The 23950-nt window shown below is 33.2% G+C and overlaps 1 protein-coding gene across 6 annotated transcripts; it reads right to left on the bottom strand.

Annotated features, from left to right (window-relative positions):
- Window positions 1-769: 769 nt before the first annotated feature.
- LOC146888552 (cleavage and polyadenylation specificity factor subunit 3-II-like) lies at window positions 770-23183 on the bottom strand. 6 transcript variants are annotated; one of them, XM_085670088.1, is made up of 15 exons: window positions 22987-23183; window positions 18270-18326; window positions 17373-17488; window positions 17118-17295; window positions 16234-16306; window positions 15484-15601; window positions 15006-15079; window positions 14218-14354; window positions 13301-13364; window positions 8915-8980; window positions 8492-8561; window positions 5893-5997; window positions 4793-4934; window positions 2545-2641; window positions 770-1912 (listed from the first exon to the last, which is right to left on the bottom strand). In XM_085670088.1, the coding sequence occupies exons 3-15, from the start codon at window positions 17395-17397 to the stop codon at window positions 1463-1465; spliced, it is 1599 nt and encodes a 532-aa protein (XP_085526214.1). In that variant the 5' UTR covers window positions 17398-17488; window positions 18270-18326; window positions 22987-23183; the 3' UTR covers window positions 770-1462. The 6 variants fall into 6 exon arrangements, with proteins under 6 accessions (XP_085526214.1, XP_085526235.1, XP_085526272.1 ...); XM_085670109.1 differs by lacking the exon at window positions 22987-23183 and adding an exon at window positions 18682-18699; XM_085670146.1 differs by lacking the exons at window positions 15484-15601; window positions 16234-16306 and having other exon boundaries at window positions 22987-23177.
- Between the last annotated feature and the right edge of the window lie 767 nt (window positions 23184-23950).

Genomic DNA, 23950 nt, shown 5'->3' with positions numbered 1-23950 from the left:
ATAGTTTGCAGCGAAGTATTATAGTAAAAGAAATAAGAAACTATCCTATATATAATTATGAATGTGGTTAGAAATTTAGAAATACAGAATTAATATTATACAATCGTGAATATCTAATCTATATATATATGTGTTATTAGGAATATCTTTATTTATTCTCATATTATGATTTTATTGTTATAAGATTTCAAATTTCTTCTATTTGATGTATTGATTCATTTTTCTCAATAGAACTTGTAATGTGTAAAACAACCCAATTTCAACTCAACGATTTTCTCTTCTAGAGTTTAAGAATAATGATAAAATAAATCTTAATGAACTTCAACTTTAACTTTAAAGGAAACTCTCAAAAAAGTCAATTGAAAAAATTATGTTGAGCAAATATCATCCCAAAACCTTTCGCAAAACAAACATTCCAACCAAAATCATGTTAACAATATTTTAACTGAGACCTAATTCCGAAGAAGAAACAAATCGAATAAAATAGATATAGATTTGATAAAAGAATAAAAAGTTTCATATTCTTTTTCTTTTAATGATGTTTAAAATTCTCATTTATTTGATCAAAATACTATTATAAATTCTTAATTCAAACTTTGATTGAAATAATATAATAAAAATTTAAAATTCTTTATAAAATAAATTACCCTCCCAACATTTCTCACCTATATGTTGTAGTGAGTGTGTAATGAATGAAAAAAAAAATGGTTATTACAACTCAACTTAATATAGGCTTATAAGTTATAATTCACTTCTACAGCAGCAAAAGTACGATAAGACAGCTCATTAGGTTGCTTTTGTAAAAATTGGTTACACATCTGAAATAAACAAAATACAAGACCAATCTGGAATTCAGATCATTGAATGACCTACTAGGAGTAATTCATGGGGAACATGTTTCCTAGAATAACCAAAAAATAAAATATGGAAAGATAAATATGGGAACAAAAGCAATCACAGTAAATCCCTTCATGTTAGGATCAGAGTATCAAATTATTACGGCCATAAACGAACTTCTATTGGAATCAATTTCATCAATTGCTCAATGTACAGCAGAAATCTAATCTGGACATCCAACTCCTTGTAAAGGAAGGAAGAATAACCGCAACCCAAGCTGTTCTGTTTAAACTGATTATCTTTTTATGGAACGAACCACTTCTGTTGTTTCATTCACATACTTCCTTCAGTGCTCTGAAATAAAACATTTTCAGTGGGTATTGATGCTCCAAATTGCTGAGATTTGTTTCCTTGCAATTTTCTCATTCACTGCTGACTAAAAGCAGCAGAAATACACTGCTTTGATGTTGGGAGTTTTCCTTAATCCTGTAGGGACATTACTGCCACGATTATTTGCAGATGCTCTTCAAGAAATTGAGAATTTCAAGATAAGTCGCAATGAAGTTCTGAATATAAGAACCAAGACTAAGATCCATTGAGTCACCAATATGTCAGAACGTCCCTCTCATTGTTCGTGCTTCGGTTCCTCCAACATAAGCAAAAGTTCGTCCTTGTGTACAATCTTTGCCTTTTTACCCTTCTCCACAACAAAAACTCCCTCTGATACCCTTTCATCTTCGACTTGGAGCATAGGCATTAAGCTTTTGTCTATCGTAGAAGAGTTACATATGTCCACCGAACTGCATTTCTGAAATGTGAAGTTCGGACTCAAGCAGCTTCTGATGAAAGAGTGTGAGGCTTCTGCATTTACATAGTGAGTTGAAAGAATGCATATGGTTTCGTTGTTTGCAGGATCATAACATTGAATCCCAAATTCAGAATGAATCTTTTCTTTAAGGGAAGCCATCTTATGCTTCTCCCCATGCACTAGTATAACATGCTTGGGGGCGAGAAAATTTACAAGATCCATTATCCCTTTAGAATCAGTGTGAGGACTAAAAGCTAATTGATGAACCTGCCAATTTAAGTCGAGTCAAAGTTATACCAGAAACCAAATCAATTGACGCAATTACCTTCAGTGCTGATTTGTACAATACTTGTTTTTGGATATTCAAGCAATTCAAGACTAGAAAGACATTAATTTAAATATAAGCAGTATTATAATGTCGTCTTGGTCTTATTTCTATAGCACACAAGTCTTCAAAACAAAAATCTCAAGATAATTGGAGGAACATCGATAGGTGACAGCGACACACAGATTAGTTAAAATCGGGTTTATACCCAGTGTACCAATATCAACTCAAGAGGACAGAATCTGCTATTATAGAACAAAGAAGTGAAAGAAGAAATATGGTTTCAGTTGTATATTAATATGAAAAAGGCATGACAGAAGCATACTCATCACCTCAAACACCAAGCTCAGGAAAGTAGACTAATGATGTAATACTCTGTGAAAGTTAAGATGTTTATTTTCCTAATTTAAGTTTGCTAATCATGTTATTTTCACCACGGTGCCGATTTATCAACTTGTACATGCAGCTAACTCTGTTCCTACTCATGCCATGTGAAGTTCTATGAACTGACGTTCGTAAAAATAATGAATAGTTAGATATATCTCCCTGTAATTGGGTAGGGGATAATATTTACCTGGCATCGCACATCGATTCTTGTATTAGCGTCCAGATCAACTTTGGCCCGCTTATCTGACATTAATTTATGACCTATCGTTCCAGCCATACAATACCTACAAGAGAACAAAGTAACGGATTAGCAGAATACAACTGGTTTGCGAATATATGAAAATGGAATAGATCAATACATATTTTTCTTGTATACATTCATAGATATTTTTTCTTAAAAAAGAAAAAAGAAACTAAAGAGACAGTAAAACAAATGGCAAAGAAAAGTCTCTCCATGCACAGAATACATGTAGTGACATGGTGTAGATGGCAGAAAGACAGAACCATGAAATAAAAAAAAAAAAAAAAAAAAAAAAACTATACATGACAGAAAACACAGAAATTCATAGTTACTTCTAAAAGAAGTACCAACTTCCACATGTTTAAGACAGATTTTTCGGTTGACATGATTAAAAAGTGAACTTTAAGTCTAACTCAACCTTACAAAATTGACTTGAAATGTGAGGTTTGCACTTACTTATATACTATAAATTGCCTTATCTCTAGTAGTTGTGAGAGTTCCAACGCATTCCCTTACATCGAGACATACATCTCAAATGTGAGACTAGACATTAATGGATGATCCAATAGCAAGTTGAACAATAAACCTAACAAACAACAAATTTTGCTAGGATATACTCTAATTCATGACTCTGATACCATATTAAGAAATGAATTTTAAGTATAATTCAACCTCACAAAACCAGTTTGTAAAGTGAAGTTTGCACCTACTTATATACAATGAATTGACTTTATCTTTAATCAACGTAGGACTTCCAACACAATCCTCTCACACCAAGGCATATGCATGTTGACCATGTGACTATACATTAATGGGTAGTCTGATAGCAACCCGATAAGAGATGGAATAATAGATCTAACAGACAACAAACTTTGCTAGTATAGGCTCTAATTTATAACTCTAATACCATGTTAAAAATTGAACTTTAAGCCTAACTCAACCTTACAAAATTTGATATTTCTCTTGGATTTCTCTTATTCCATTATATAGAAATATTTTCCTAAATCGGTGACAAATATTAGTACCAATTTATCTATTTCCCTTCCCTAATATGACACCTTGTTTCCCCTCAAATTCTCACCAATCTTTACCTTGTGCTTCTTCGCCTTATCCACAACTTTCTGTCACTGTTTTTATTATTTTTCCTTCCTCCTTTCACTTGTTTGATTATTTTACCAAAATCCTTTTTTTGCACAAAATCTGTAGTTTTATTTTCTTTTAATTTTCTTCACTTAAAAACGAGCTTCGGTATAGAAATTGAAATCATATTTTGATTATCAAAAAGGAGTTAGATTCTTTATTTGTCAAGCATGACAACCAAGAGTTAGAATTTTGAATAGCCTCTCCTCTCTCAAATATTAGGGTAGAATTGAATAATTTTATTACTAAGAGTACGTAAAATATATATACATGATTAGAAAACTGATTTTGGAAATATAATAATAACACTTAATGTAATCAAATCCCTATTATTCAGGTGTATAATCAGATCGCTATCATTCAGGGATATTTACATTATAGACTTTATTATAATCTGTTAAATATGAAATAATAAAATATAATTGCTAATAGTCTCTGATACATTAATTTGAGGAGTTCTCCCTAAATTCTGAAACCTCAACCTAGGCTTGCCCCTTCAAGCATTACACTACACATTACGATATATGTTGGTCCATAAGCCATCCAATGATAAATGATCTTATACTTCAAATTTTTTAATTTTTGGGTGAAATGACGGATTTATGCATGGCTGGGCTTAGTTAGTGAGTAAATGGATTTAATTGCAACCTGTAAAATAAATAATATAATGGAAAATCGTGAACGAAATTTTTTTAACTTTTATCTAAAACAATCATGTGAAATCATTCTTATGCTTTTAAAAAACAATCTGACTCGTACACATCCAAAACAATCATTTGCATTTCAATTTCTAAATTTTCTTTCCATCCAAAAATTGTGAAGCAGTCACTTCCTAAATTGACTGCTATCACCAATGTATTTGTATGTACCAGAAGTTTTAGTCAAGCGTGATATTTATCATTAAAGGGCAGTATTAAAATAGCTTCGTGTCCATATGCTTTTCAATGTGACAAGCTAATTTTAGTAAACATTTATCTGCATTTTGCTCATCATGCTATCAAATGGCTAATATAAAGAGAAATAAAGTAAAGAAAAATAAGAAATAGGATTGTACCCCGGCAAAGTGACAAGGTTATTTTCTGACACTGCCCACCGCTTAAAAACTTCAAGTGAAAATCCACCGCTTATCATCCCAGGAGTAGCGAAAAGAACACAAGGACCAGGAGCATTTATCATAGACCTCTCAAACTTTTGAACTGTAACATCCAAACCAGATGAATGAGACGTAGAACTTATCAGATAATACACATAATTTCAACAAAAGCTCTAATCTTAATTTCTTGAGTTTTCACACAAAAGTTTCAATATGGATGCATTCGAATAAGTTTGTTTAAAAGTAAAATTAATATATGTCATATTAGCAAAATTTTATATATTTCCCCACGATACTCCGTTAGGACTTCTACTTTTACTACTCCAGACTTTTACCAACTGACCTTGAAATTTCAATAAAAATTTCATAAGAGATTAAAGATCGCCTAGCATAACAATGACACAATATTCTTCATCTTGCCAATCAAAGTTTGAGGACACACCATAGTTATTTCATATAAAAGAAAATCTGTCAACAAGAATAGAACAATTTCCTTTTGTTTGATTTATTTTTCTTTTCAATAAATTCAAATTTGTCATCACCAGATATGAAAAGAAAATATTTAAAATTTCATATCATCAAAAAGATCTAGCTTTGGTATGTGTTATATAGATGTCAAACCTAAGAATCCGATGGCAGACATTCCTTCTCATAAAACCTGTAAAGCAACTATTCACACTTCTAGTCTTTTAGGGCACCAGTTACAGCTGCCAGTCAACTACCACATGTTAGCCATTTCACTCCTTTTGCCCACTATAATCAAACCCCTTACCATTAAAACAAAATCATCCCCAAGCCATCACGTTTTTGCCATGAGGAAGCTAATGCTTTAAATATCAAATTCGTTAATCCTTTGGCAAACTGTTACAATTACTGAATTTAAAGAAATATAATCTCAGACTTAGGAATGGTCCCAACGTCAAGGCTCTGTATCACAGCATTAAAGATATGTAACAAACATTGAAAAAAGGAACAGTTTACAGAAATGTTAGTGAACATATGAATGCATAACGATGCCAGACAGAATATTTATGATATGACAAAAAAAATATTGAAATTACCATTCTTAAAATCGAAAGCATTATGTTTAGAGTATGTATCTTTAATCTTCTGGCTTGTCCAACTAATAAGCATTTTATAATACGCATTAACTTGGACTGTTAATCCTGGAAACAAAGAAATGGAGTATCAATATGAAGCACAGATCCCAACAACTAATGGAAAAATAGAAACATTGTCCGAAAAATAGACTAGTCAATAAGTTACAGAACTGAGCTGTATTTTATTATCTTAATCTGATTCATTTGAAAAGGACAAGGAAAACTATTCTGCAATAAGCCTACATAGAGTGAACAGTGCAGAACAAGAAGCTTTGGTAAAAGAATAATGCATAATCAGCTCTAAACCATTATGCTTATACAATTAGTTGTTCCCATATTTTTAAATAATGTCTTTTAGATAATGTAAATCTTAAGTTACAATAAGATATTATTAGATGCTGTAGTGATTATTGATATTACATGAGATAGAAGTAAGGAAAATATGCTTAAGAGAGTGATTCATCTCTTTTAGCTCATTCATTCATTTATAGGAGTTCCTTACATAAAAAATACTAAAATCTAATGATCAATCCAACAGATATAGGTCAGATAAGTAATACTATGCATAAGTTAACCTATTATAATAAGTTATCCCATCCAGATAAGTTACACAATTATGAAACTCTCCCTCCAACTAGAGCATATAGAATGTACATACATACCAAACTTGGGAGTATATAAATTGAACTAGAGGAACTATGACTTTGCTTTTTGACAATAAATCAACTAATAGTATTACTCGCAATTTTGTCCATCGCAATAGAACCATACACAAAGAGATAGACTGACACTTAGAGATATATCGACACTTCAGCAACTGTAAGTATTGCTTCCTACATCCCACCAAGACTTCAGCTAACAGATATATTTATAAAGGGACTTCCCACACAACAGTTTCATGATCTTACATACAAGTTGAGAATGATTGATATCCATGTACCAACTTGAGGGAAAGTGTTGAGTTATGAGAAGATATTATTAGAAATGGTAAATATCAATATCAAGATATTGTAGGGATACAAAGAGTTGTTATTTCATTAATGCAATTATCTTTAGGGTGATTAAGTAACCTCTTCTACTCGTTTCAAACTAAGAAATGAGAATCAGAGTTTATGTTTTCTTCCCTTACATCTCTTTAAAGTGTAAATTTACTATTATGTGATAATAACTGCCTTCTTTGAAAATTAAGTGGAAGTCATCATTATAATTACAGAAATTGACCACAATAGCTTTTCAAACATTTGGAAGGGGAAGAATGACAACTTCTCTATATTTGCAATTATGTTTATTATACATTGATAGTTATCATTAAAATGACAATAATATATTTTATAATATCCAAAAAGTAGGGGAAGAATGCTGAATAACATAATAATCCTAAACTAACAAAAGTTTCTTAATCTGTCATAGTCATTCTCTCCCTCTAAGATATTGTGTTGATATTCTAACAATATACACCAATAAAAAATATTTCTCCATTTGCAATTACAAATTCTGGATTTTTATTAAATCAGAATGTAAAAATTTCCTTAAGAAACCATTCAGGGAGATTTCATCCAAGGAATCTCCAACCTTCTCCATGGATCCTCACTAATTCCACTAGGTCTACTGCTAAAGATCCACCGCTGTCATCTCCATTTTCTGATTCATCTGAAACTTCCCCACCCAATGAGGCTCTCATCATCAAACATTTTCCAGAACCTCATTGATTCTTATTTCAGCTTGCTTCCTTCATGCTTGTTTTTTTATAGGATATGATCAAAATATACAAAAACAGAGATCTAGAAATGATATACAAAAATAAGGATACGTAATTTACTACTCCTATAGAAATTTGTGACCACCCTCTCAATCTTTAGTCAGAATCTAAAACTGATGTATATCCTGTCATACTCTTTCATCTGTCCATCATTAACTGACTAACAAATCGAGGAAGTTCACATTCTGTTGGTGTTTTGTACAAGAAGCTCTGAAACCTTTCTACTTTTAGTTTGGTAGTCAAGTTAGCTGAGAGTAGGGAACCCGTGATTAACATGTTTGTAGTGGTGGTTTATCTCTTTTTCTGTAATAAAATAGCTATTTTTTAAATTAAAAACCATACACACAGATAATCCTTTCATGGTTCAATTTTAAAAACTAGATAAGCCTCTACAGAAAAATTTCAACACAGGATTTGAGATAATGTCACAAGACAAAAAAATGCAATAATACATGGCCTTAGTGATTATATCGTTAAAACAAATAAGACTGGCTGTTTTAGTGGGATAACGGGGAGCAACTCTGGTTAGGGTTACTACAACCTCAGTACTGGCCAATTAAGCCCTCATGGAAGATTTCCCAAAACATAAAGTGTGTGCTGTGCAGAAGACAGTTCCTTATTTAATTTATTGAATGTACATAATATGTTTATAAAAGTAATTGTGAAACTTAGGAAATAAGATAAAATCTTGTTTTCTATAAATGGGAAGGGTTACAGTGAAATGATTATGTATAGTTTACATACACAAAAACAATAGATCAAAGAAAGATAATTGACACAAAAGTATACGCTGAAACGAACCCGCTGAGAAATAGATAGGAACCTTCAAATTCATGCGTTCCCAGTAGTCCTCCAACAAAATGCATAGTTCCTAGATATTGTAACAGCTTCGTAAATATAAGACAACCATTACATATATATCATACTTTTGAAAATTGAACTGGTCACTAAAAGACATCAATTTTTGAGTGGCTCATGGTTTATTAATATAACCTTAGTGAAATTGTTCTTTTTTAAGGTCTTTTAAATTATTAATTAAGATATATTTAATTTTCGAAAGATCTCTCAAAAATACAGGCAAAAATAATTGATAGTTTCTTCAAAATATGTTGAACCAAACACATACTTAGAATTTATAAGTGAAATAGTTGCTTGGACTTCATCCATTAGCTATAACAAATAGAAAGATAAATTACAATCTGTGAGATGAATTAATAAGAATACCTGAGCTCTTCCAACAGCAAATGTTGGAATAAGCACCTTGCCTCCACTTGATACACATTTATGAACCTAAATAATTTAATTTGAAAATTAATACCCAACGTCAGAGTAGGTGTGGGTCGAGTTCATTTTGAAAAACAAAAAGCAAAAAATAAAAAGAGAAAATAATGTAACTTGATATCCATCTCTAACACAGCATGCAACTGTCCTGCTTCCTTCCAAATAAACACAACAACCCCTTTTTAAAATTAAAACTAATGCTATTAATACATTTCACATAGACACAATGGTGATAAACTTTATTGCATAAAATATTTTATACTTGTTAGATGATATAATATTGTGTTTAGTAGTTGGGCTCAGCCCATTATGTATTTCTGGGTTTGGTCCATTATCAATATAAATAAACTATCCTTTGTGTAGGGTTTACACAAGGGAGATTAATCCCAAAACCCTATTTCATCTTATTTTACATGGTATCTAGAGCTTAGGTTAGTTTACTACAGTCACTGTCCAGCCGCTCATTGCCGCCATCACCGTCGCTGCCGCCGTCGTCGTCGCCGGAGCTGCAGTTTCGATCGACGACCAGGCGACTCCAACGCCGCAGAGATCGCCGGAGTTCCCACGCGCCTCCACGCACCGCCGCAAGCTCCGGACGCCGCCCCCTCTCCGCCGCGCGTGACGGCGCGTCGCCGGTCGTTTTCTGCACCGATCAACTTCGCCTGAATTGCCTTCTTGAGCTCTTTCTGGATTTGTGGTTGTTGTTTCAATCGGAGCACCTTCAATTTTTAGGGTTTCTCCCTCTATGGCTTCTTCCGCTACCAATTCGGGTGTGTCGTCTTCAAGCACTCCGCTATCTGAACCCTCTGTTATACCAACTACGTCAATGTGCATTTATCCATTGACAAGTTGGATGGCACAAATTACGCGACATGGGCATCCGATATCAAACTTTGGCTCAAGAGTCAAGGATATGAAGATCATCTCACCCAGAGTGTAACTACAGTTGCTGCAGATTAAGTCTACCATTAACTCTTCGCTGAAACAAATGTTTCGTTCATATGAAACATGTTCAGACGTTTGGGCACAGGCCAAGTTGTTATACACCACTGACACTCAGCCCATGGCTGAATATTTGGGCAAAATTCATGCCCTTCTCCATGAGTTTAATGAGTTATTGCCTCCGGCCTCCACTCCAGCTGAAGAACTTGAGCAACGGTCAAAGTTGTTTATGTTGTTGGCATTACATGGTCTTTCTGATGAATATTCCCATGTTTGCGACCAGATTTTGGGGTCTCCTGTTGTGCCCAACTTCACTGCTACTAGTTCTGCCCTTTTACGTGTGCCAAAAAAACAAATCATTGATACATCTACTTGTGCTGATCATTCCTCAGTCTTGGTCTCTCAGCGGGATGATCGCAATCGTTCTCGCAAGCCAGGAAAGGGACGACCCAAGTGTGACCATTGTGGCAAATTAGGCCACAAGATTGACAAATGTTATGCTCTACATGGACGTCCTCCTCGGTCTGCTGTAGTGGTTCACTCTGATCCTCCTCCCCGATCAGCGACTGTGGATCCTGCTTCATCTGATACCGCAGGGCACCCTGCCATTTTCAACGACTTTCTCAAATGGTATGAGGAACGTCAGAGTTCTAGTTTCACTACATCTGGCTCTGTTGCACGCACAGGTACATCATTTGTTGGCCTGACTCACTCTGATTCTCTTGGTCCTTGGGTTCTTGACTCAGGCGCCACAGACCATATTACTGATAACAAATCTTTGTTTTCTTCTTTGTCTTGTCCGGATCATTTACCCTCAGTTACAATGGCTGATGGGTCTAGAGTCTCATCTCATGGTGTTGGTACTGTTAATATTTTTCCATCCATATCCATTGATCATGTTCTTTATGTTCTTGGGTCTCCATTCAATTTATTATCTGTCAGTCGGCTAACTCGTTCTCTTGATTGTATTATTTCCTTTACCAAAGATTCTGTTTGTTTACAGGACCGGAGTTCGAGACACATGATTGGCACCGGATGTGAGTCTAATGGTCTGTATCATCTTCATGCACAATTTGGTCATCCCAGCCTTGCCAAACTGCAACAACTTGTCCCCAACTTGTCCAAGTTATCTAGTTTGTCGTGTGAGTCTTGTCAATTAGGAAAGCATAGTCGTAGTTCGTTTCCTTGTAGTGTCTCACAACGGGCTTTGTCCCCTTTTGCATTAGTTCATTCGGACATTTGGGGACCTAGTCGTGTTAAGTCTACTTTAGGTTTTCAGTATTTTGTTACTTTTATTGATGATTATTCAAGATGTACTTGGTTATATTTAATGAAAAATCATTCTGAGTTGTTCTTTATTTTTCAATCATTCTTTCATGAAATTTAAACACAGTTTGGGGTTTCTATTAGAAATTTACGGAGTGATAATGGTCGTGAATATCTCTCTCAATCCTTCAAACATTTTATGGCTTCTCAGGGCATTCTTCATCAAACATCATGCGCTTATACACCCCAACAAAATGGAGTGGTTGAGCTCAAGAATAGGCACCTTATTGAAACAACTCACACTCTTTTAATTCATGGTGCAGTTCCTTCACAATTTTGGGGTGATGCGGTTCTTACTGCTTGTTATCTTATTAATCACATGCCTTCTTCAGTCTTGCATAACCAAGTTCCTCATTCTATTTTATTTCCTCACGACCCTCTTCACCCTTTACCTCTTAAAGTCTTTGGGTCCACATATTTTGTTCATGATTTTAGTCCTGGCTTGGATAAGTTGTCTCCGAGAGCCCACAAATGTGTCTTTTTAGGATTCCCCCGCTCACAAAAAGGGTATAAGTGTTTCTCTCCTTCCCTCAACCGTCATTTTATCTCCGATGATGTCACCTTTGACGAGTCTTCTTTTTACTTCACACACCCCTCTTCTCGTTGTGAGCCACCATCTACTACTATAGATATCCCTTTCATAGATCCTGAACAGTATAGACGATTAGTTGGAAAGTTGAATTATCTTACTGTTACTCGTCCTGATATTTCCTTTACTGTTAGCGTGGTGAGTCAATTCCTTAATTCCCCATGTGAAGAACATTGGAAGGTAGTCATTCGCATATTAAAGTATATCAAAAACTCTCCTGGAAAAGGTTTACTATATGATTCCAACTCTGATACAAAAGTTGTATGTTATTCAGATGCTGACTGGACAGGATCTCCTTCCGACAAAAGATCTACTTCCGGATATTGTGTCTCAATTGGTGGTAATTTGATCTCTTGGAAGAGCAAGAAACAAAGTGTTGTGGCAAGATCTAATGCAGAAGCGGAATATAGAGCTATGGCTTTAGTCACGTCTGAACTTGTTTGGCTTAAGCAATTGCTTCAAGAATTGCAATTTGGAGATGTCACTCAAATGACACTCATATGTGACAATCAGATTGCTCTTCACATTAGTTCTAATCCTGTCTTGCATGAGAGGACCAAACACATTGAAATTGACTGTCACTTCATTCGAGAAAAAATCCTATCCAGGGACATCAAGACCGAGTTTGTCAACTCAATTGATCAATTAGCAGATATTTTCACTAAGTCTCTTCGAGGACCTAGAATTGATTATCTTTGTAACAAGCTTGGTACATACAATTTGTATGCACCAGCTTGAGGAGGAGTGTTAGATGATATAATATTTTGTTTAGTAGTTGGGCTCAGCCCATTATGTATTTCTGGATTTGGTCCATTATCAATATAAATAAACTATCCTTTGTGTAGGGTTTACACAAGGGAAATTAATCCCAAAACCCTATTTCATCTTATTTTACAATACTTATTAAATATTAGTTTTGGCAAATGCCTATATCTGTAAGAATTGATTATCATTACCATTCATTAGGGATGTAAGCGCGGGGTTAACATTTGAGACCTACCAAAACCAAGCATTATATTGTATCAACATTTAGGGTTTTATCCAAACGGAAAAAATCACTACCACTTGTACAGCCAATATAGATCAACAAGTCCAATCCAATAACATTATAAACATATATTCCTAAAACAGCTGAGTCTTAATATTCTTTCCGATCAAATGCATCTAATAGGAGCATAAATAGCGCTCATTCAAAAGTTTTCTTTTTATCCCTTCAGTCAAAATCTCTGCTAATCAACAAAAATTGGTCCACACCATGAATACAAACCAAGGATTCTTCAAACATACCAAAAGACCCATTTTTAATATAACCTACGGCAGATCAATGTAAATGTAATAGCAAAAATATGACAAGAAAGGACTTGGAAAGTGAGTCAACAATGCATTTTTCTTAAATCAATGTCTGAAAGAAAACAAGACACCATATTATACAAGCAGCATCACATCATAAATTAAGTGCTGCAAACACATACAGCTTTGAGGAATTCTCTCTCTCGGGCATATCTTGAATCACGAATTGTAGTCGCATATGTGGATCTGAAATGATTTTCTTTAAGAATCATCATACAAAAATCTATTCAAGAAAATCCATCTTATAACTTCAAGCAGTAAAACCAATATAGGATTCATGCATTTAAAACCCATTAAACCATTAATCAAAAGGAGGAAAGAAAGCAACGATACCACAGATAAATATACTGTACCTTGGTAACATGACACAATTGTATAATGTTTATGCAAAACTACTATGGACTGTATCAGTCTATCAAATTTTATATCTGAGGTAGGTAGCTAGCCACAAAATCCTTCATCAAAACTACTAAGAAATACCAGAGAATTCAGTTTAATGATCCAAAAATTTCACAACTTTGGTTTACATTTGATATCGGGCAGAAACTCATTCTATTACAATTCTGATGATGCCTCTCAAGCACAGATGAAGAGTTTACTGAATAGAAACAAGACCAATGATGTTTATTACAGTAACTGTTGGAATATCATGCAAGCAATGCAGTAATAGGAATTATAATAGTTAAACGGATTTTAACTCAAAACAGTAACAATGAAAAAATAAGACAAGAAGAATTGATCACATGACCTCTTGGTCACATGGTTTGATACAATTCAAGAACCAACATCTCAAAAGTTTAGGCTATTAGGTACTAGCAAAGGAATAATTCACATTTCTAACAGTAATATCAATATGAGGATGAGTTAGCAATGGTAATGCATACAGATAAGTAGTCCGTGAAAAGTATGTACAAAACTTATAATAATTGTAGAAAATAAAGTAAAAGATAAACAAGAAAAGAACGTTTATCACTGTCACTCACTACATTATTGATAACTTTGTTAGAAGGTTCATTTATACAACCAATGATGTTCTTACTCAGTTATAAGAAGGTCAAGTCGTAATCGATCAATTTGAGCTGCTCCAAGGTGTCTATCTGGTGTCATATTGTAGTCTCCAGTGTAAACCATTTCTGCATCTCCAACTTTTGCATAGAACATAGCAGCTCCAATAACCTTTATAAAACGATGAGCTTAAGTACTAAAACATTGAAGTAAGGCATTGAAGGAAGAAAAATCTACTATAATGATATAGAAAGAGATTGAATCAGGGAAGACTTAAAAGAGGACAGAAGACATTGAAGAAGTGAGAAAACTCTGATTCTATTTCTTAATCCAAACAGTAACTCTACCATCCCAGAAATAATTACAATAATTCATAATAATTCTTCATATCCCTACAATGTTTTTACATTAATTAACAATATCTTCTCATAACTCGACACTCCCCATTAAGCTGATGAATATCAATCATTCCCAACTTGCATGTAGGATCATGAAACCGTTTTGTGAGAAACTTCTTTGTAAACAAATGTGCAAGTTGAAGTCTTGATGGGATCTATGGAGTTATAAGGCCATTATCCAACTTATCTTTCATGAAGTGTTAGTCTATCTCTATATGTTTGCTCCTATCATGTTGGAGACAGAATTGTGAGAAATAGTAATAGCTGATTTATTGCCACAAAAGAGTCATGGGTTCTTCACTTTTTACGTTAACATTGTTCAAAAAAAAAAAAAAAATTCAACCATAACAGTGAAGACATCTAATGCTATACTTTTTTTTCAGAAAACTAAACATGACTTCAAAGATGAAGTCACAAGCCTTACATGTCCTGCATAATAGGCACGTATCTGCAAATCTTCATCTACTTGTACAGTCTGCCTCAAATCAACAGCAATAACTGCACATGGAATCAAATTAAATTACAATTTTAGATACTAATGTCAGAAGCATGGTGATTTTAGATGCAAACCTACTGTGTTCAAAAATCCAAAAACAAATAATAAACTACTGAGAAGTATAGCTGAATCAGCTTTAAAATGCACACAAAAATGTAAATCAATCCACCAAGATTTATCAATTTGAAAGAACAAAACTTAAATGGCACATTTAACATTTATAGCCTAAAAGATGAATCTTTTTCCTTCACCTAAAATCCCTAATACAACAGTTGCACACAATTCAAACTTCAACAAAGTCAAAACTAGAACAGGCGCCAATATTCCTAGTGGCATGTTTAAAGTAATAGTTGTCTAACCAACCTATAGATGGGGTACTTTAAATGAAAAGTGGATCCTATATTACCCTTCTTCATGCACTTAGCAATTTGATCAGATGAAAATAGCTCTTCCTCACCCCGGCGATCAACCATCACTTTGCGATAGTCTTCCAACATCAAAGGAGCCAAAGCTTTTGTAGGGTACTATTTAAAATCAAATAAAACTTCAGTTAAATTTACTAATGTAGAATTATGACTTGGAAGCCAATGCTTATCAACCCATTTAGTGAAATGTTTTTGTATTCAAAATTTCACTGAAATTATAATTTTTTTCCCTAGACTTGCTTTTTGTATTAGGTCCGGCATGAAAAAGTTGTACTTTTTTAGGTCCCTAAATAAATATGTGTGGAAATTGGTCTCCACCGTTTACATAATTTATAAGGTAAGAGTATTTTTCTAATGGGAACCTAAACGAAAAACAATACAACAAATCAAAATGAAGATTTTTTTACATGGAAAGACCAAAACTAAGCTCAATTTTTCACATGGGAATTTAACATAAAACAGCATCAAGGATCAAAATATAACACTCTGCAACTTTGAAAGAAAAAGCAGGCCGATTCTATGATGAGTTTTGAAAAAGGATAAAATTATAGTTCTTTTAAGCAGGGGGCAGGAACAAAAAAGTTAGTGAAGCACGGTATAAGTTTATAATTAAATTAAACCCAAATATTTTAGCACAAATATTCAAATTCTGTTATATTAGAAAATTCCAAAAACTGATGTATATGTTCAGGCAAACATTTCATTAAAAATGTAGCAGTAAAAGGACTCACTGTCATGTAAATTGGTCCATTATACCCGCAAACTTCAGTGAAGTAAGCTAAAGCGCCAACATGATCCAAATGACTGCCCAAATTTTCAAAATGACAAGGCAACGTTAAAATGCTAATAACAACAAGGGTCCGTATACTTGTCTCTATTTTAAATTTTAGTCTCTCTATGAGAAAATTGCAAGTTTTAGCCTTTACATAAATTATTGTAGTGACTAATCATTCTTAGAAAGTTTTGTAGCAATTCTATAAAACAGAATGATGTCATTGATAGGTTCATAGAATAATCACAATAAAAAATAAGAATAAGAATGAAAGAAATAATTTGTATTATAGAAGGTTCTATATATAGACCAAAGTATAACAGATACAAAGAGTCTCTACATACAGAAATAGGATGATAGAAAAACCACCACGACAGGTAAGACAAATGCAAGGGCTATCTAAAAACTTATCAACATGATAGTAGATGGTTTTTTGTGTTGTTTATAAGACAATCATGATTTTAAAATTAAAACAACACACTTCTTTCTCGAATATTGATGTTAATCTTACCTAAGGACTAAAACTTACAATTTTGGTCTCTCTATTGTATTGACATCAGAGGTAGACTACAACTTTCCAGCGTTGTAAAGATGTTACAAAAATTTCTGGTGGCAGTGATAAAACTTACAATTTTGGTCTCTCTTTTGTATTGACATCAGAGGTAGACTACAACTTTCCAGGGTTGTAAAGATGTTACAAAACTTTCTGGTGGCAATGATAAAACTTGCAATTTTCTCATATAGAGACTGAAACTTATAACGACGAAAACTATACAAATCATGTGAATAGTTTAACTTCATAATAATTAAAAACAGGAAAATTGAGAATGGAGTGATACACACAAGTGAGTGATGATGATGCAAGTGATGGCAGAGTTGAAATCTTGATTGGGGTCAACAAGGGTGAAATCAGGGTAACGACGATGGTCCAAGAAGCCCATATGCATTCCACAATCGAACATGATTCGCTTGCCATTGATGGTTACCACCACGCAACTCTTCCCAACTTCTTGACCAGCGCCTGAAAACAAACCATGTAAGGGTAAGATTGATGTGTGTGTTTGCACCACAAGAAGGAGAATAAGAACGAGGGAATACCTAACACTAGCGTTTCAATCGCCATGAATATGTTGCTCTTGAGTCTCAGCTCAAAACAGCAGACCTTGGTTTGCGCCTCACAACGGTGAAATATTGTTGCTATCCAGGAGTGTTGCCTGTGGGTCGGTGGATGATGTTATTTTTAAATTTAAATTTCTAAACAATATAAATAAAGAAATAAATAAATAAAAGAGTATAAAAGAATAATTTAACAAGTTATTTTCAATCCCCCATATTTGTTTTCTTCCTTTGAAAGTGCAATAATAAATTTATGTAAATTTAAAACAAAAAAATAAATAAATAAATCATATCTCTTGTAAATTGATATAGATGAATACTGGTACGAAATTATTTTTATATTATTTTAGAAAGTAAATAAATTATATTAAAAAGACAAGAAAAAAGTCAAAAGAATCTTACCTAAATTAAAAATATAATCAAATATAATATATATACACCTAAATCTTTAATAAAAAAAAAGTTAAATTTGTAGAAGTTTGATTATAGTTTTGAATCTTTAAATCTATCGCCAATGATAAAGATTAACTGAAATTTATTTCTAGTAATCATAACAATATTTCCAACATCAGATTTGATAAAAGCAAAGATGTCATTTCCCGAGAACCATAGTATTCATAGCTTGGACTGCCATATACACACAAACAAGCACTTTAAACTAACTAACTAAACATGTTCAAAAGTTGATAGTTCATTTAGCCTCCAAAAATTTCTTAGCATGCATATGCAACACCATAACAGATTGAATCCAATGCTGCAATGACCGGCATAGATAATTCCATGCTGCATATTAATTTGTGAAAAAAATAAAAGTGAAAAACTTACTAAATACAACAATCCAGTTTGTACAAATCAAGTTTGAACAACAATGAAACTGACCTTGAGAGGAAAGTTGAGTCCAGCTTTGTTCAAGTATGGATCCTTTTCAGCTCTCTCCTGCAAGAATGAGTACATTAATAGTAAAAAAAATAAAGTACAAACCAGTAAACAATATAGAGAACAATAGGATTAATCCAATTGCAGAGATTAAACGTGCTGCAGAACCAAAGGCATCCATTTCAAACCAAGACCAGCTAGCCACTTTAAAGATCTTCACTCTTTTCTTTTCAGAATTTTCATCGAAAATTTAATTTTGGAAGAGTTTTTAATATTTGTTTTAGCTTGCAATTACGAATCACTAAAAAACGTTTACATTCTTTGAGAATCAATATGAATTACCAAAGACTTAACATAGATCACAGCATATACAATCAAAGCTCTGTTTCAGGTTTGAGTGATTTTAGAATCATACTGATGATCAATCACTGAGTAATGTTGGATTCAATCAAAAGTGATCCATCACGTAGGGCGTCATAATTCTGGAAGAAAAAGGAATAAGCTAGATTTATATGGAAGGAAGATATCTTTCTGATAATAGCAAATACTTTAATTCATATAATTAAGAAGTCAATAACGAACTCAGCCTGAAAGCGTAAAGCAGTAGAGGCTTGAATATGGATACCCCTCACGAGAACGCCAAACGTTAAATTTAATTTTTTTACAAAACATTAGCAAGGATAAAATACTTGGGCACTTCATTACAATAGGGTGCAAAAACAGATGAAATTCTTGACGATTTGAAAGTTCTACAGAGAATTTTACCAGCGGAGACAACTGAACGGCCACTATAGCCTGGGTTGGTGGGTCAGCTCACTATAACTTGGCTCGAACCCGCATAGCCCGTGGATTAAGTGAGCCCAACCCATTTTGATCCATAATCGCAAAAAAATTATTTTTGCAACCCGACCCGGCTCGAACCCGTGGTAAGTTGGGTTAGCTTACGGGTCCGAACTCATTTTGACATCTCTACTTTTAGGGAATGAGCTACGTATTGTTCAATCAAGAGAAACATGGAAAAATAACCGAAGACTAGTTTTCTTATTTATTCTTCCAACATCAAAGGAGCAGAAGCTATTGTTGGATACCGTTTAAAATCAAATAAAACTCAAGTTCATTTTCCTGATGTAGAATTATGACTTGGAAGCCAATGCTTATCAACCCTTTTGGTTCACCTTATTTTTGTATTCAAAGTTTCATTGAAATTATAATTTTGCTCCCTAGACTTGCTTTTTGTATTAGGCCCTGCATGAAAAAGTTGTACCTTTTTTGGTCCCTAAATAAATATGTGTATGTGTGTGTGGAAATTGGCATCCACCGTTTCCATAATTTATAAGGTAAGAGTATTTTTCTAATGGGAACCAAATCGAAAAACAATACAACGAATCAAAGTGCATAATTTTTTACATGCAATGACCAAAACTAAGCTCATTTTTTCACATAGGAATTTAAAGATAAACAGCATCAATGATCAAACTATAAGACTTTGCAATTGTCCCCACCGAAATCGCGACGGAATGGTGAACAAGAAAATCTTTAAAAAAAAAAGTATTTTAAGAAGAGTCGCCACCATAGTTTATTAAGGCAAGCTAGGGAAAACCTAAAAAGGATGGTCTACAAAACCAAACTGAGTTCGAAAGTCGGTTACGTGTGTGGAAGATAAAATATTTTTAATTTTTTTTTTATTCCAACGTGTTTGACCTTGCTTCTACATATCCTTGTCTAAAATGAAAAATCAGGGTTATATAGTTCTTTAAAAACATTTAAAACTATTTGAAAAAACTTTAATTTGGTTAATTGTAAAAAAAAAAATTAATACTTTTACTTATCAAGTGACTCTGATACTCAACATGATAAAAACTTAATTATCAAGAGACTTGACATGATAATGAAATATTTTTAAAACTATGTGAAAATGTTAATTATGAAGTAAGTCCGAGTTTTAATATGATAATCAATGATTTAAAAAAATATATGAAAGTTTTAATTATCAAGTAAGTCTGAGACTTAATATGATAATAAAAAAAAATTATTTAAAATTTAAATGAATGAAAATTTAATTATCAAACAAGTCCAAGACTTGACATGATAATTAATAATTTAAAAAATGTGAAAACTTTAATTATCAAGTAAGTCTCATACTTAACATGATAATCAAATTTTTAAATTTTGAATGAAAGAAAGTTTTAATTATCAAGTAAGTCCAAGACTTAACATGATAATTAAATAACTTTCAAAAATTTATAATTTGGTGTACGTATGAAAAGTTGAATGTCAAATAATAAAAGAGGTAATATTACAAACAGTCGCACAAAAATATAAAGTAATCTAAAAAACATAAACCACATATTGGTCAAAGAAAGAAAAAGCACGAACAAGAACTCACCCATAGTGCAATCCATTGCTCCATACAAATATCAAGTATGGTGTGATACAATAAAAATGAGTACTAATTTTAATCACAAAGTCACACGCCCCTGTATCAATTTAGTATAGAATGCCTTGCCATTTTGAGACAAATATTGGAGTAAGCCAAGGTAAGAAAAATGGGATCAGTACTTGACCATATTCAAAATAAAACTCACATATCAAATGTTTATTCCAACACCTACATATATACGTGTACTTTATAGGTTCCCAACATAAACGCTTAGTGCAAATACATTACAAACCATGATGCTGGTATTATATATATATATATATATATATAATCAAATCCAACTAGGATGTTTCAAAGCTCATCTTCAAATAATTATTAAACAGTTCCAAACAAATTAGATAAGACATCAAAGAATTCACTCACACAAAAAGGGTTCAAACTCCAATAAATTCAAAGCCCATATGCTTTAGATTTTCCTTTTCCTGTTTCAGCTTCAATTTTACAATAAAGCATCTTGCCAGCTTTAAACACACCCAACCATGAATTCCAAATCCAGAAATAAACCCATAAAACCCATCATGCAAAATAAGAAAACCAATAACTGTGCAATAGTATATGACAGAACTCCATGGCTATAAACAAAAGTCAAATGAAATATATGTTCCTGAATAATCCAACCAAAAGAGGGCATGGACTAGCTGCTACTTTCTCCATTCCAGTAAAAAAAGTACTAATATTCATAAAGTAAGCCCATGAGTTCAATGCTCCCCACAACAATCAGTCAATGCAAAACAACAACACTCTTACAAGTTTTTTTTTTTTTCTTTTCAAACTCAACACAGCAAAATGAATCCGGAATTCCAACTTCCAATACCAATGAGATTGCATCAATAGCTCAAGCCAAAATCTCATTAAAATAAACCAATTACAATCAGTGAACTCCTACTCAATCACAAACAAATATAGGTCTCGACAGCCCATGACAATATCAATAGATTTACCGAACTAAAAAATTTCAATTCACTCTCAATAGATTTTCCTACACATTAAACATTCTCAAAACCAAACACCCAAAAAATCAGTAAAGAACTCAAAAAATGCTTGCACAATATTCTAGGATAATCTAATGAAAAACTAAATATTTTCTAATACTCTCCTACAAGCGAAGGCCGATAAATAAGTGAAAAACACACAATCCATCTTAACCAAAAGCATTCACCCAAAAAAGAAAATAAACTTCTTCCAACGGCAGCCAGTACAAAGAAGAGAAAGAGAAAAGACAAAAAATCCAATGATCAAGAACAAACGAAAATCCTAGAATGACTCGGGCTTTCAAACTTTCAACATCCTTGACCCCTAATTGTTCAGCTGAAATCATAAGACCTAAGACACTGCTGCTCAGAAGGCCTGTAACACCCTTGGACACTGCTTTCTAGCTGGCTGCAGTACTCCTGGTAGCCAGAAACAATCAGCAGCAGAAGCCTCTAAAATCATCATAACTGTAGAGAATACTGGAAAGTTCTCTGTCCAACCACTAACTGATTTTCACACAAAAAATAGACAAGGCTAAGAACCAGAAAAACACGCTAAACCATCAATCATCTTGCCAGGGGTAATTGCCCTTGGGCATTATCTAGGTGTTTTAAATCTTTACTTTTGTTTTAGGCAAATTCTTGTAAGTTTAGGCGTGGAATCTGAGCATATTTCTGCTTCGTAAAGTTGTTTGTCTCTTAACATCTCTGAAAGTGTTTATCCTCTAAGCATATTTTCATTTTCTAGTAGCTTGTCCCTGAGCACTTGAGTAGAGGGAAATTGAACAAAATAATGTGATAAAACATATCTCGTCTATATTTTGGCACTCAGTGCACTTGTTGTGGAAACATTTCAAAAAAAAATGTAATAGATTTCGGATGATAAATTGATTGCTTAAGAGAATGAAAGTGTTTTAGAAAAAATAATTTTGAACAAAAGAGTCAGAACATAATACATAATGTGGAAATATATCAAACTTGTGTGCTGTGAATGAAATCTCGCGAGAAAGCAAACAGACACAAAAAGTTGTGACATCTAGCATTCTTCCCAAGTGGTCTGTAATTAGGGGCTTCTTATTGGGATAACGGGTAGAAGGTTTGAGAGGAATTTGGAGATTAGATTTTGGTGTAGGGTTAATTTAATAGGGAAGATCAAGTATCTAATAAGAGTGATAACAGAATATGATGGCAGATAAATCTGGTGCTTTCATCTCAGAAACGAGAAAAGCACATAGGATTTCCTTCGGATTGAAATCCTAACCCTCAGCATACTCGGAAAATAAATGAATGAAAGAAATATGGTACTGACTGAAAAATAAGAGACCGGCAAATGCACCGGCAGATGAGGAGTAGACGAGGCGACGAACGGTGAGATCAAGGCAGGCGTCCCATTTGGCATCCATTTGGCATCGAGGTCATGCTGCGGGGGGAATGATTTGCGTGTCAGCCATTGTAGTTGTAGGGCTAGAACCACCTCTGTTGTTTTCTTTTTCGTTGTTTTATCAAACAACTCGTCTCTGGTACGCTGAAACTTCTTTTTATTCCATTCTTGCTGTTCTTTTATTTGTTCCGAAAACATGTGCCCTTTCGGGTTCGGGTGGGTTGCACTTCTATTATCCTTTAATAGGCAATTACTTTCGGAACCCATGTAATTCCCTCTTATACCCCGCCTTTTTATTTTGGAAATTAGACCTGTCTATGCGTACGGGTGCTTATATATATTTTTTCGGTTACATTTATTATATTATTAAGGAAAATTAATTTATTATCATCATGTAATTAAAAGTACATGGTTTTGTTACAATAATTTTATATATTTTGTTGCTTGGAATAAAAATATATTATATTTTTTAATAAATTATTTTAAAATTGCTTACAAATAATTATAAATATTTTGTTAGATGAAATAATAATGTATTCTGTTTTTTAATTGTTTATCAATAAATGAATTGGTTACAAATAATATTATGGTTATTATTATTGTAATATTTATGTATTAAAATGTCACATAGTTATTGGTTACTATAATTTTGGAGGGATATATTAATTAAAAGTTTAAATATAAAATTCAGGAATTGTTTTTTTTTAATATTTTGAAATACAAAATTACAAACATTGGAAGTAATATATGAAAAATGATGTTTTAAGAGGAAAAGTACTCTTTGATGGATTTGTTTGCGTTCAAAGAAAAAGTTTAACCTAGGTGAAAAAATGAAAGACAACTTCGTAATTGTATCAAGATAATTGTGCATTAAAATTTTCCAAAATTCTTT

This window comes from Vigna unguiculata, chromosome 1 (genome assembly GCF_037176805.1).
Source record: "Vigna unguiculata cultivar grain cowpea cultivar isolate G323 ecotype 2 chromosome 1, ASM3717680v1, whole genome shotgun sequence".
In the NCBI taxonomy this organism is placed as follows: domain Eukaryota; kingdom Viridiplantae; phylum Streptophyta; class Magnoliopsida; order Fabales; family Fabaceae; genus Vigna; species Vigna unguiculata.
This window is presented reverse-complemented; position numbering and strand designations above follow the sequence as displayed.